General features: G+C 58.5%; 1 protein-coding gene across 1 annotated transcript; it reads right to left on the bottom strand.

Annotated features, from left to right (window-relative positions):
• Positions 1 to 118: 118 nt before the first annotated feature.
• Positions 119 to 6251, bottom strand: ENO3 (enolase 3). Its single transcript, XM_083378636.1, has 12 exons — positions 6095 to 6251; positions 5500 to 5585; positions 5316 to 5411; positions 4905 to 4963; positions 4445 to 4514; positions 4228 to 4361; positions 3840 to 4062; positions 1182 to 1379; positions 896 to 1097; positions 657 to 765; positions 510 to 568; positions 119 to 374 (listed from the first exon to the last, which is right to left on the bottom strand). The coding sequence occupies exons 2-12, from the start codon at positions 5582 to 5584 to the stop codon at positions 305 to 307; spliced, it is 1305 nt and encodes a 434-aa protein (XP_083234762.1). The 5' UTR covers position 5585; positions 6095 to 6251; the 3' UTR covers positions 119 to 304.
• Positions 6252 to 11237: the final 4986 nt, after the last annotated feature.

Here is an 11237-nt window from a genome sequence, read left to right as displayed (position 1 = left end):
TGCCCTCCTGTCTGCTGGCAGTGGGGATTCTGAATGTGGGGCCCTTAGGCAGGTCTGAGAGGCATGCCAGGGAAGCGGGCACAGCGGGCGGGGGGAGAGCCTAGTCAGCTTTTCTCAAGAACGACACACACAGGCAAAGTAGTTGGCACAGCAGCCTTTCTATTCAGCCCCCCAGGGTGGAGTTCGGGCGATTCCACAGATCTTCTAGAGGTGATAAGAGACAGAGACGAGGCCTCGGAGGCCCCCCACTGGGGTTGGGGTCCGTTTTGGCAGGCAGGCGGGAGGTTTTCTCGCTCTGGAGCTCTCACTTGGCCAGAGGGTGCCGGAATTTGCGCCCAGCGAACTGCGCTTTGTCACCCAGCTCTTCCTCGATCCTGTGGAAAGGCAGAGAGGCCGCCGGTCATTAGCAGCAGACACGCGCACACACACACACACACACACACACACACACACACACACACACACGAAGAGGATAGGTTGGCGTTGGGTGGGGAATCTGCTCTCCTCACCTCATCAGCTGGTTGTATTTGGCCAGGCGCTCCGAGCGGCAGGGGGCTCCGGTTTTGATCTACAAAGGGAGGGATCGCTTTAGGAGGAGGCTGAGTCCCCCAGGGGGGCGCTGGAAGGTGAGGGCGGAGGGGCGGCTGGTCTCTCACCTGTCCAGTGCAGAGCCCCACCACCAGGTCAGCGATGAAGGTGTCCTCGGTCTCTCCAGAGCGGTGGCTGACCATGACCCCCCAGCCGTTGCTCTGGGCCAGCTTGCAGCTGGAAGCCAAGAAAAGGAAGCACTTAAAGCAGGCAAGGGCCCCCTGGGAGAGGACCCCCCCATCCCACTTGCCCAGGGGACTGAGCCTTCAGCTTGTCTCGCCACCCACCACACCAGCAAGCAACTCACGCCTGGATGGACTCGGTGACGGAGCCGATCTGGTTGACCTTGAGGAGGAGGCAGTTGCAGGCCTTCTGCTCCACCGCCTGCTGGATCCGCTTGGGGTTGGTCACCGTCAGGTCGTCCCCCACAATCTGGATCTGCACCTGAGTCAGGAACTTCTTCCAGGTCTCCCAGTCGTCCTGGTCAAAGGGGTCCTCGATGGAGACCACTGCAACGAGGAGTCCCAAGCGTGTCGGGGAGTCGCACCCCAACGCGTTGACAGGCCGAGCGCCCCAAACAGCCCCCTACTCACCCGGGTAGTTCTTGATGAAGCTCTGGTAAAGCTCCCCCAGCTTCTCCCCGGAGATGTAGCGGTTGGGGTCGTCGGGAGACTTGAAGTCCAGGTCGTATTTGCCTTTGCGGAAGAACTCGGAGGCGGCCACGTCCATCCCGATGACTATCTTGTCCGGGTAGCCCGCCTTCTCGATGGCGCTCTTGAGCAGCTCCAGGGCTGCAGGGGGCAGGGGAAGCCGCTGGCTCAGCAAAACAAGCCCCTCCTACTATGAGAAAAGCGGGGGCTCTGGATCGGATGAAACCCCCCCCGCCTGTTTGTGCAACTCGGGCCAGTGGGCGCCGGCTGCCGCCTTTCGGCCGATGGCTGAATTCCAAGAGGAGGCTGAATCTGGGACCCTGCCGGGTGCTCCCGGAGCCCGGCTGCTTCCTTGCAGACGTTTCTTTACCTGAACTAGCTAAGGTATCGATGCCCTGACGGTGTTCCCTAGTGCGGTAATGAAGCGTCTGTGAGAGGAGCTCAGAGGGGCCCCGGGGCCCCCCACAAGCCCCCTCTTCTAAGAGGCAAAAGGTCAGTTGGGTTTTGAAACAGGAGGGTTTCCACGTGGTGAAAGGAATGAGTACAAATGAGTACAAACTGCAGCAGCAGTTCTGGAGTGCCTTTTGGGGAGGGGGGGCAGATGGGCAGGAAGAAACCCAAGGAAGGGGGCGAGTGGTTCACTGCCAGCGAGAAATGGACAAGGCGTGCCACGTGCTCCTGGTCGTTTTACAGTAGCGTCAGTAAATCCATGAGGGATTGTTGTGTGCCGCTGATATTAAAGATGTGTCGTCTCAAGATGTGATTGTATATGCTTTTGTATGTAGGTGCTGTGTTGTTGGTTGAGAATGGGTTGGATTGTTGTGTGTTTGAACAAAAGCAAAAATTCCTCTGCGGAAGAGAAGGCTCCCACCTTGTTTGTTAAGTAGAAGCTAAGTCTGAGAAAGTCCAGTGAGGCGGAAAAGCAAGCCCAGTGCCCTGCAAAAGGGGCTTCTTAGGGAGGGAGCGGAGAGGACAGCAATTCCGCTGGAGGAATGTGGCCTGCATCCAAAATGTCAGGAAAGTGTGCAGATTGAATGGCAGAGGGTGTGTGAACAGGCCAGGAGGAAAGGGGAGAACGAGCAGGTCCTGGTTAGAGGGTGCCAAGCCCACAGAATGCGCGGGGGGGGGAGTTCTGGAGGACCAATGGAAGGTATGGAGCAAGCGCAGAGCAGCATGGAGAGCAACAGGGATCTGTGCGTGTGTGTGTGCCCTTTGCGTCCCTTGGGTGGCTCATTTGCTTGTGCTTTGCCTAAGGTCGCTTCCCCCAAAGCAAAGGGCGTAACAGGAACGAGACCAATTGCTGTGTTGAATATCTGGGGGAGACGAACCCAAGGCAGAGCTGGTCAATTTCTCCAGCCCCGGGGTTGAGTTTCAAGGGCTGCAGCGGAACAGAAAGTTGATCGGGGCATAAAGGCTTTGAACATTGTTCAGCTTCCCAGGACCGGATTAGTTGCACCCGAGGCGCCAAGAAGTTGCTCATGGCATCCCGGGGAGCAGGGGCGCCCCAGAGTCCCAGGGATAACAAACCTCCAAGATGCAGGGCAGGGGGGGCTCTGGGCATCGGCCAGCCGGTCCAGCATAGGAGAGGGGAGAGGGGTTTCCAAGGAGCAGGGGGTTTTGCCAAGGGCAAATGGGGCAGGCGTGGTGACCTTCCTTAATTCCTTGCGACTGACCTCCTTGCTAGAGGGCGGAGATGCTGCTGGCACAGCCTGTCTTAGTTTGAGCAAAGTCTTCGACAAAGTATCCCTGGACGTTTTGCTCAGCAAGATAAAGAAGGGCTGACGGAATTGAGGGCAGACGGAGCTGGTCTATTCAAGACGGTTTGTGTGTGTGGGGGGGTGTCCCTCATTCTGCAGATGATTATGACGGTGATTCCACGATGGGGGAGGTTTAATCCCCTTCAGGATGTGCCCACCGGAGGCTGTCAGGGATGCTTTCAGCTGAATCCTTGCTGACACAGTGGGGTGGGCTTCATGACCTCTGGGAACCCTCCCAGCTCTAGGATTCTGTCACCCTGGCCTAATTGAAACCCAGGGGGAAAAATGGACTTCCTCTTTCTCCACCTACTTTGCTCCGGCAAAGGCTTTCCTAATTTTGATTGTTTAAATCGGCTGTGCAACCTTAAGGCCTGTGGACTTCAACTCCCAGAATTCCCCAGCTGGGAGCTGAAGTCCACAGGTCTTAAAGTTGCACACCCCTGGTTTACATTAGACTTTTTTCTAATGGAATGTGGCTTATTTTTAGAAATTTAACTTTTTTGTAATGTTACAAAACATGAATTGTTTTTAGGGATCTTGTTTTATGGGTGAAATCTTTTCTATGTGCCCCCTGGGTGAAAGGGCAGGAGAAAGGCAGGGGAATGCCCCCCCTTGATCCTCTCTTGGACATTTCTCCCCCACCCAGCTTGCAGGCCTGCCCCGCCAAGGCTCCAGTTACAGCCCACGAGGTAATTCCGCTCTGGCACGCAAAGGCCAAGGGGTGGGGGGGTGTGAAACAATCCTTGGGGATGGAGGTGACAGCAGCGTCCAGCTGACAGCAGCCTGTCCTGTGGGGGGAGCGGCTGTCTCCACATAAACCACCACCACCCCGCAGCCCCCTCACCTTCATTGTTCTCCAGGATGTTGGGGGCGAAGCCGCCTTCATCCCCCACGTTGGTGGCGTCCTTTCCATACTTGTTCTTGATCACAGCTTTCAGATTGTGGTAGACCTCGGCCCCGACCCGCATGGCCTCCTTGAAGGTGCTGGCCCCCACCGGCAGGATCATGAACTCCTGCATGGCCAGCTTGTTCCCGGCGTGGGATCCCCCGTTGATCACGTTGAAAGCCTGGTGGGGGGGGGGAGGAAGCAGGTGCTGACCCCTGGGTCTACCCACGGAAGATCCCCTGTGAAGCCTTCCCGCCCCCAGAAAGGCCTGGAGAAGCTCAGGCCTTGCAGGAGCCCCATTAGCTGAGGCCGCTGAGCCCCCCTTCCTCCTGGCTGGGCCACTCACCGGCACCGGCAGGATCAGCTCCTTGTTCCCAGCAAGGTCCGCGATGTGGCGGTAGAGGGGGACCCCTTTTTCAGCCGCCCCAGCCTTGCAGACGGCAAGGGAGACCCCCAGGATGGCATTGGCCCCAAACTTGGCTGTGAAGGCAAAAGGGTCACAGGTGAGCCCAGCCCAGCCCAGCCTCTCGGTGAAGGGGGGCTAAGGGGGGGGCTATGCTTACATTTGTTCTCCGTTCCGTCCAATTCAATCATGAACCGGTCAATCTTTTCCTGCTCAACAACACTAATTTTCTGCCAGGGAAAGAAAAATGGATTATCTTCTGGAAACACCAAATGTGGAGCCACAAAAAAAGATGCTCCCTGTTTTGTCCTTAAAATTTAGCAAAACGGTCCTTTCGAGGCGACTGGAACCATACACCATCACCTAAAAGACATTCTCCTGGCAGACAAAGAGCCCGTCTGGAATGACAACGGTCATTTCCCCCCCCCCCAATCCACAAGGGCAGCTCTGAGGGCGGCACTTCTTTAGAACAGTCGGGGAGCCAAGGCGGAGCGCCTGAGCAGGTGAGGCCTTGGAGGGAGGCAGCAGAGTCTTTGGGGGGGGACACTCCAAGAACCCCCCACCCAGGCAGGGCTGCTGCCCAAGACTGGCATGGTTCCTCCCCCGCCCTCCCAACTCACCTTCTCAATCAGGGCGGGGGCGATTGTCTTGTTGATGTGCTCCACGGCCTTCAACACCCCTGGGGGACAAGCAACCAGCATTAAGAGGGGGGGTCAGCGGGAGAGACTGCCCCCCAGGAGCAGGCAGGAGGGCCAGGCAAAGGGAAGGATGTCCCACACCAAGCGGAGGGCAAACGCTGTTTCTGCCAGGGAGAACGGGCAGGGGATGCCCACCGAGCGGGCACCAGTCCCCCCCCCCGTCTTCCTACTGCCTCCCCTGATAAGGCAGCTTCATCCTGTCAAGAGTCGCGGTTCCCTTCTTCCTTCCTCTGCCCCCCACCCTGCGTTCGTTCTCCCCCAAGGGTGGGGGCTGCCCAGCCCCGCAGACGCTTTGGAGAGGGGAATCTCGGCCCCTCCCCTTTCCCCCCTTACCTTTGCCCAGGTACCTGGTTTTGTCTCCATCCCGCAGCTCCAGGGCTTCATAGATGCCGGTGGAAGCCCCGCTGGGCACCGCAGCTCGGAAGCGACCTGCCCGACAGAGACAGGGTCAGCAGGCCCCAGGCCCACCTTTCGCAAGCAGGGGCAGCCACCCGTCCGCCCCGGCCCTTCCGGTTACCTTTGGCCGTGTGCAGGTCCACCTCCACCGTCGGGTTCCCCCGGGAGTCGAGGATTTCACGGGCATGGATCTTCTGGATGGACATCCTGTGGGGCGAGGGAGGGCGTGAGTGCGGGTCCAGCCCCTTCAGCTGCCCACCCAACCCCCAACCCCGTTTCTGCAGAGCCTGGAGCCGGCTGGGGGCTTCGGGTGGACAGCACAGCTGCCAGGACTGAAAATAGCCTTTCCTCCTGCCCAGCCAGGGAAACCCCCAGGGGCAGCTGCCGGTCCCCAAGGGCCCCGCTGGAGGGTCTCTGTGGTGGCCCCAAAGGCGGAGGCGGCGGCTCCGGAAAAGCCCCACTGGGGGATGTGGAAGACCTACAGGCTGACCCACACCCTGGAGAGGCCAGAAACGGGGATCCAAGGACGGGGGGGGCTTTCCCTGGGTGGCTCCCAAATGATGTCCGCACAGCCAGGAATTACGCTCTCCCCGCCCCCCCGCTCCCCCTGGAGAACAGGGGTGGGGGCCGGTCCCTGTCCAGCTATTCACCCCCCCCGCTGGAGACCCCGCAGGGCTGCCCCTCCTCGCCCCCCACCCCTCCGCTCTGGGGCTCACTTGGGCGGGATCGGGGCTGGCGGCACCGGAGCTGCTGGCAGTGGCGGCGGTAACCGGGACCGGCCGGCGGCCTTTATGTGCTCCGCCAGGCCCGCCCCCGTGGCCGCGGCTTAGGGACCGTCGGCAAAGGACGGACCGGCGCCGGCCCTGCGCAGGGCTGCCCTGCTGGGGGTCAGCCGAGGCCCGCGGGGCGTCGGGGGAGGCGGCAGCGCGGCGGAGCCAGCCCCGCTCGGCCTCGGGCGGGGAAGGGCGGCCGCCTCGGCCGGGCCGGTGGGCTCCTCGTAGGGCCAAGGCTGCTCCGGCCCCACCGGCCGGGAGTGCAGGCCCCGGGCGCCCGGTCCACGTCCCGCCGCTGCCGTCCGGCCACTTCGCGCCGGTCCCTGGGCGCCCGGCCAGCGTCTTGGCCTAAATTTAGCCCCGCTAAAGGTCGCCGGGTCCCTCCAAGCAGCCGCTGAAAGGACAGGCGGCAACTTGAGGAGCCCGCAGCCGCTCAGCTTTCACCCCGGAATGCCCCCCCGCCCCTCCGTGGATGGGGCAGCCGGTAGAGCGAGGGGGCAGCTGCACCGGCCGCACTTCCGCCTGGCTGGGGCTGAGAAGGCAAAGGAAAGGGGGGCAGGGGGAAAAACTTGGGGGGTCGGGTAGTTCTGCCCCCATCTTGAAGGGCTTCGGCTTGGATTGACGGTACTGCTGGGGGGACATTTTGGGGGGGGGTCTTCTGGATTGGGCAAATTCACAATGCTCCGGCCAAGTTGCAGAATTGCAAACTGGGAGTGGATCTCAGGAGTCTGTATTCCTCTTATTGCCCCCCCCCCCACAGCATCGCCCTGTTCCTGCTGGCACCTGTTCAGCTTGGTCTTGACCAGAAGGCCAGGGCCCCTTTCATGCCTCCCCCATCAAGTGAGCCCCCCCTTCGTTTTCCCCGGTTGGGATCCATTCTGGGCCTCGGGGCACAGCTCACATCTATGGGGATCTCCCCAGCCCCCCCCCCAAAAGAGAGGCTGAAGGGTGCCGAAGCAGAGCAGGACAATTCCATTACGAGAGGCCTTCACTTACGAGCGCAATATCGTTTTGTATGTTACATTTTTTATTTCAGCTTTTTCAAATTATGTTTATTTATTTATTTATTTATTATTGGGACTTATATCCTGCCCTATCTCCCGAAGGACTCAGTTACCTCACACGAATGAACTGTTGAGTCCTTTAAGACTGGACCGCTCTAAAAAACCAGTTAAATAAAGGTAATTCTTATAACCCTCCCTGGCATCCAGCCGGTTTGGCGAAAGATGACGGACGGCAATGTTTCCTCACTAGGCAGGGGGTCGCTCCGTGGCACCTGCTCCTGAAATTGGGGGAGATTTTAGTGCTAACTTGGGCTGGGGGGATGGTCAGAGGGAGTCTCCCCCCACCCTTGCCGCTGAAGAAAGCCGCATCGGCTGACCTGGCCGGCTCAACCAGGGCAGCCCCAGTCAGGCGGGCAAGATGGGGCAAGCGACGGTGAGGGGGCCCAGCCCACCCTGTGCCCGACCCCCTCAGGCATTACCCAAAAAGTCGCTGAGCCTCTGACATCTGGCAAAGAACCAGACGGAGATGCTGCCCAGGCCTGGGAGGAGCAAAGTGCCCGGGAGCCCCGCCCCATGCTTCCCGGCACCCACCGCTAGGGGGCAGCCGGTGCCGCACCAGCAAAGCCCCTTGCCCAGCCATTCGGCTCCTGCCTGGAGCAACGGGGCCCGTGCCCTGGGCCTCTGCCCTGGCATCGCCTGCCTGGGTCAACTCCCCCCGTGGGCGCTTCCGGGTTGCAAGCTTTGGGGCGCATCTCATCCCCCCCTTCTGTATGTGGCTATTGAAACTTAGTTTGGTGACCGAGTTCCCCAAGTGCCTAAAATCCGAGGACAGAGAAACGGGGCGGGGTTTTCCCCCAAAACTGAACATTTAATTGATGCTCCCTGCCTGGCCGGCTGTTTGCGCGCCTTTGTCTCCCTCTTATTTCGTACTGGATTTTTGCTTTTGGCTTCCTTTCTTCAGTTAAAAAGAGCTGCATTAGTTTATTTTGGGCTGCTGGCTGCCGCTGTGCCTCCCGAGCAGGGGCTCCACGTGCTCTTAAGACTCAAGACCCAGGCAGGCAGCCCATGACTCGGTGCCAACACCCACCCACTCCCGCCGGCTCTTCTAAGCAAACCAACCACAGGCACGTCAAAAGTTCCTGCGTGATTCAATCTGCCACTTTCTAGAAGGAGCCGCTTCAGAGGCTGACCTGGCGATTTGTTCCCTTTCTTTGGCCCCCTTCCGAGGCTCCATCCGGTCCCTTGCAACACTCACCTGCTGGGCTTTGTGGTCCTTGGCGGTTCCGCTCTTCTTCCCCCTTTCGGCTGCCCCTCCCAGCAGCCCTCCAGACCTGCACGTGAAGCCTCCCAGGATCAGCTGTGCCCCGATCCTAGCCCCATTGTGACATCTCAGCCCCCCCCCCGTTGCTAGGACGCCACTGCAGCAGTTGCAGCTGCTCCTCTGGGGTCAGGACTCCCCGTATCCCCCAGTCCACTTCCTGGCCTGCTCAAGTTCTGGGTCCTCTCCTCCCCCCCCCTTTTCCAGCAACGAGGCCAGTCTCCGGCAGCCTCGCCAAACACCAGGATTTGAACCCAGGCAGTCCAGCACCAGCAGGCTGGGGAATGGGGCTGTCAGCCAGCAGTGGGGCCAGCCTGTCAGCCAGAGAGGGGCAGAGTCGGCCTCTTTCCTGCTGCCACCGCCTCAGTGCCCACCGCGCCCTTCTCCAGCTGGCCAAGGCTGTTTAAGGGCAAATGGGCATCAGCAGATTGAAGGGCTGCGGGAAGGGGTGCCTCCACCTTCGCCTCCAGTGGGGGGGCTGTTGGGTTTTGACATTTTGAAATGCTGCTCCGAAGCTAAGCAGCTAAACGGAAGTGTGCCTCTGACACACCCACCGAGTGCAGCAACTTGTGGTTTTTATCTAGGAGGCAACATTTTGTGAACGATGCTATTCACTTCCAGCAAGACTTGGTGGAAAAGTCCAGAACTGCACCCCAGGAGGGCCCTCAGGGCCCAGAGGCAAACCTCGCCGTTGAAGGTTGCAGCCCTCTTGCCTGGATGGGCACAACCGTCTTGTACCCAGAGAACAAACATGCCAGGCTGCAGTCAGGCTTCCCCCTAACCAGGTTTGCTCAGTCACCATTTCTTCATAAAGCCAGGATCACGTCCAGTTCGGACACCTTGTAATGTTAAGACTGCCGATAAAGGGGAATGTATGTAGCTTAGCTTCATGGAGAAAGCTAGGGAGTTCCAGAAAAACGTCTACTTCTGCTTCATTGACTATGCTAAAGCCTTTGATTGTGTGGATCATAACAAACTGTGGCAAGTTCTTAAAGAGATGGGAGTACCAGACCATCTTATTTGTCTCTTGAGAAACCTATATGCGGGTCAAGAAGCAACAGTGAGAACTGGACACGGAACCACTGATTGGTTCAAAATTGGGAAAGGAGTCCGGCAAGGCTGTATACTGTCGCCCTGCCTATTTAACTTATATGCAGAGCACATCATGAGAAAGGCAGGGCTAGATGAATCAAAAGTTGGAATTAAGATTGCCGGAAGAAATATCAACAACCTAAGATATGCAGATAATACCACTCTAATGGCAGAAAGTGAAGAAGAACTAAAGAGCCTCTTGTTGCGGGTGAAGAAGGAGAGTGCAAAAGTTGGGTTGAAACTTAACATTAAGAAAACCAAGATCATGGCATCCAGCCCTCTCAATTCCTGGCAAATAGATGGGGAAGAAATGGAGGTAGTGACAGATTTTATTTTCCTGGGCTCCAAGATCACCGCAGATGGGGACTGTAGCCAAGAAATTAAAAGACGCTCCTGGGGAGGAAAGCCATGGCAAATCTCGACAGCACACTAAAAAGCAGAGACATCACCCTGTCAACAAAAGTGCGTATAGTCAAAGCTACGGTCTTCCCAGTAGCAATGTATGGCAGTGAAAGTTGGACCATAAGAAAGGCTGAGCGCCAAAGAATGGAGGCCTTTGAACTCTGGTGCTGGAGAAGACTCCTGCGAGTCCCTTGGACCGCAAGGCGATCAAACCGGTCAGTCGTAGAGGAGATCAACCCTGACTGCTCTTTAGAAGGCCAGATCCTGAAGCTAAAACTCAAATCCTTTGGCCACCTAATGAGAAGGAAGGACTCACTGGAGAAGAGCCTCATGCTGGGAAAGGTTGAGGGCGAGAGAAGAAGAGGACGACAGAGAAGGAGGTGGCTGGATGGAGTCACTGAAGCAGGAGGCCTGAGCTTAAATGGACTCCAGAAGATGGTGGAAGACAGGAAGGCCTGGAGGAACGTTGTCCATAGGGTCGCGATGGGTCGGACACGACTTCGCAGCTGACAACAACATGTAGCTTAGGGTTGAACCAAGGGCTCCTTGCTGCTCTTTGAGCTGCGTCCCCCTCCCCCAGCAGACCTTTTATGACCCAGCTGGGTAACATCATCAGTGATAGAAAATGTCAATGCTAGTTCTGAGGATGTTACCTAGTTTGGGTCATCAAACATCTGCAAGACGACAACCAGCTCAGGGCGCACAAGGACGCCAGACTTAGGACTGCCCAGGCCGCTGGCAGGGGTGATGGCCCACTGTGGTTTCCTCAGGTAGGTAGGCAGTCGAGGGGGCAAGGGGGGCGCTGGCCTCGACATCTTAGATAATGAAGTGGGGCGCCTGGGTCACGGGAAGGCCTAACCCGGGGATTCTGGTGCTGCAGAAACTTCACCCAGATTAGCAGAGGGGGACCAGAGGGGCTGCAGGCAATCTCTGACATGCCACCCAGGCGAGCTCAGGGCTCCATGAAGCCTCCAGGCTGGCAACAAAGTGCCCCCCGAATTGCGTGGGGAGGACCTTCGCCAGCCAGCCGGGACCAGCCCAGCAGTGCCAGACAAAGCAGCTGCCTCTCGCGGTTCCTTCTGCCCGGCTGAGGGTCTGAGCAGCCTTCTCCAACTGGTGCCCTCCACTCAAAGGCTGGGGAGGGGGTTCCCCTGGCAGAAGGTGGAAACAACCCCCCCCAACCAAGCCTTTTCTCAGCTTCCCGAAAAGAAGCTGAAAGGGGCAGCCGCAAGTGGGGCTGACCCAGAGGAAGTGGGTGGGGGTCACACCA

The sequence above is a fragment of the Vipera ursinii genome, assembly GCF_947247035.1.
Source record: "Vipera ursinii genome assembly, chromosome: Z".
Classification (NCBI taxonomy): domain Eukaryota; kingdom Metazoa; phylum Chordata; class Lepidosauria; order Squamata; family Viperidae; genus Vipera; species Vipera ursinii.
The sequence above is the reverse complement of the archived record's forward strand: the minus strand, read 5'-3'. Positions and strand labels throughout refer to the sequence as shown.

Excerpts from the sequence above, each read along its gene's own strand:
- ENO3 (XM_083378636.1), bottom strand. The coding sequence starts at position 5,584 with ATGTCCATCCAGAAGATCCATGCCCGTGAAATCCTCGACTCCCGGGGG. Across the intron at positions 5,412-5,499 it reads GGACCTGCACACGGCCAAAG|GTCGCTTCCGAGCTGCGGTG; the intron begins GTAACCGGAAGG and ends TCTGTCGGGCAG. Across the intron at positions 569-656 it reads TGGGGCTCTGCACTGGACAG|ATCAAAACCGGAGCCCCCTG; the intron begins GTGAGAGACCAG and ends CTCCCTTTGTAG.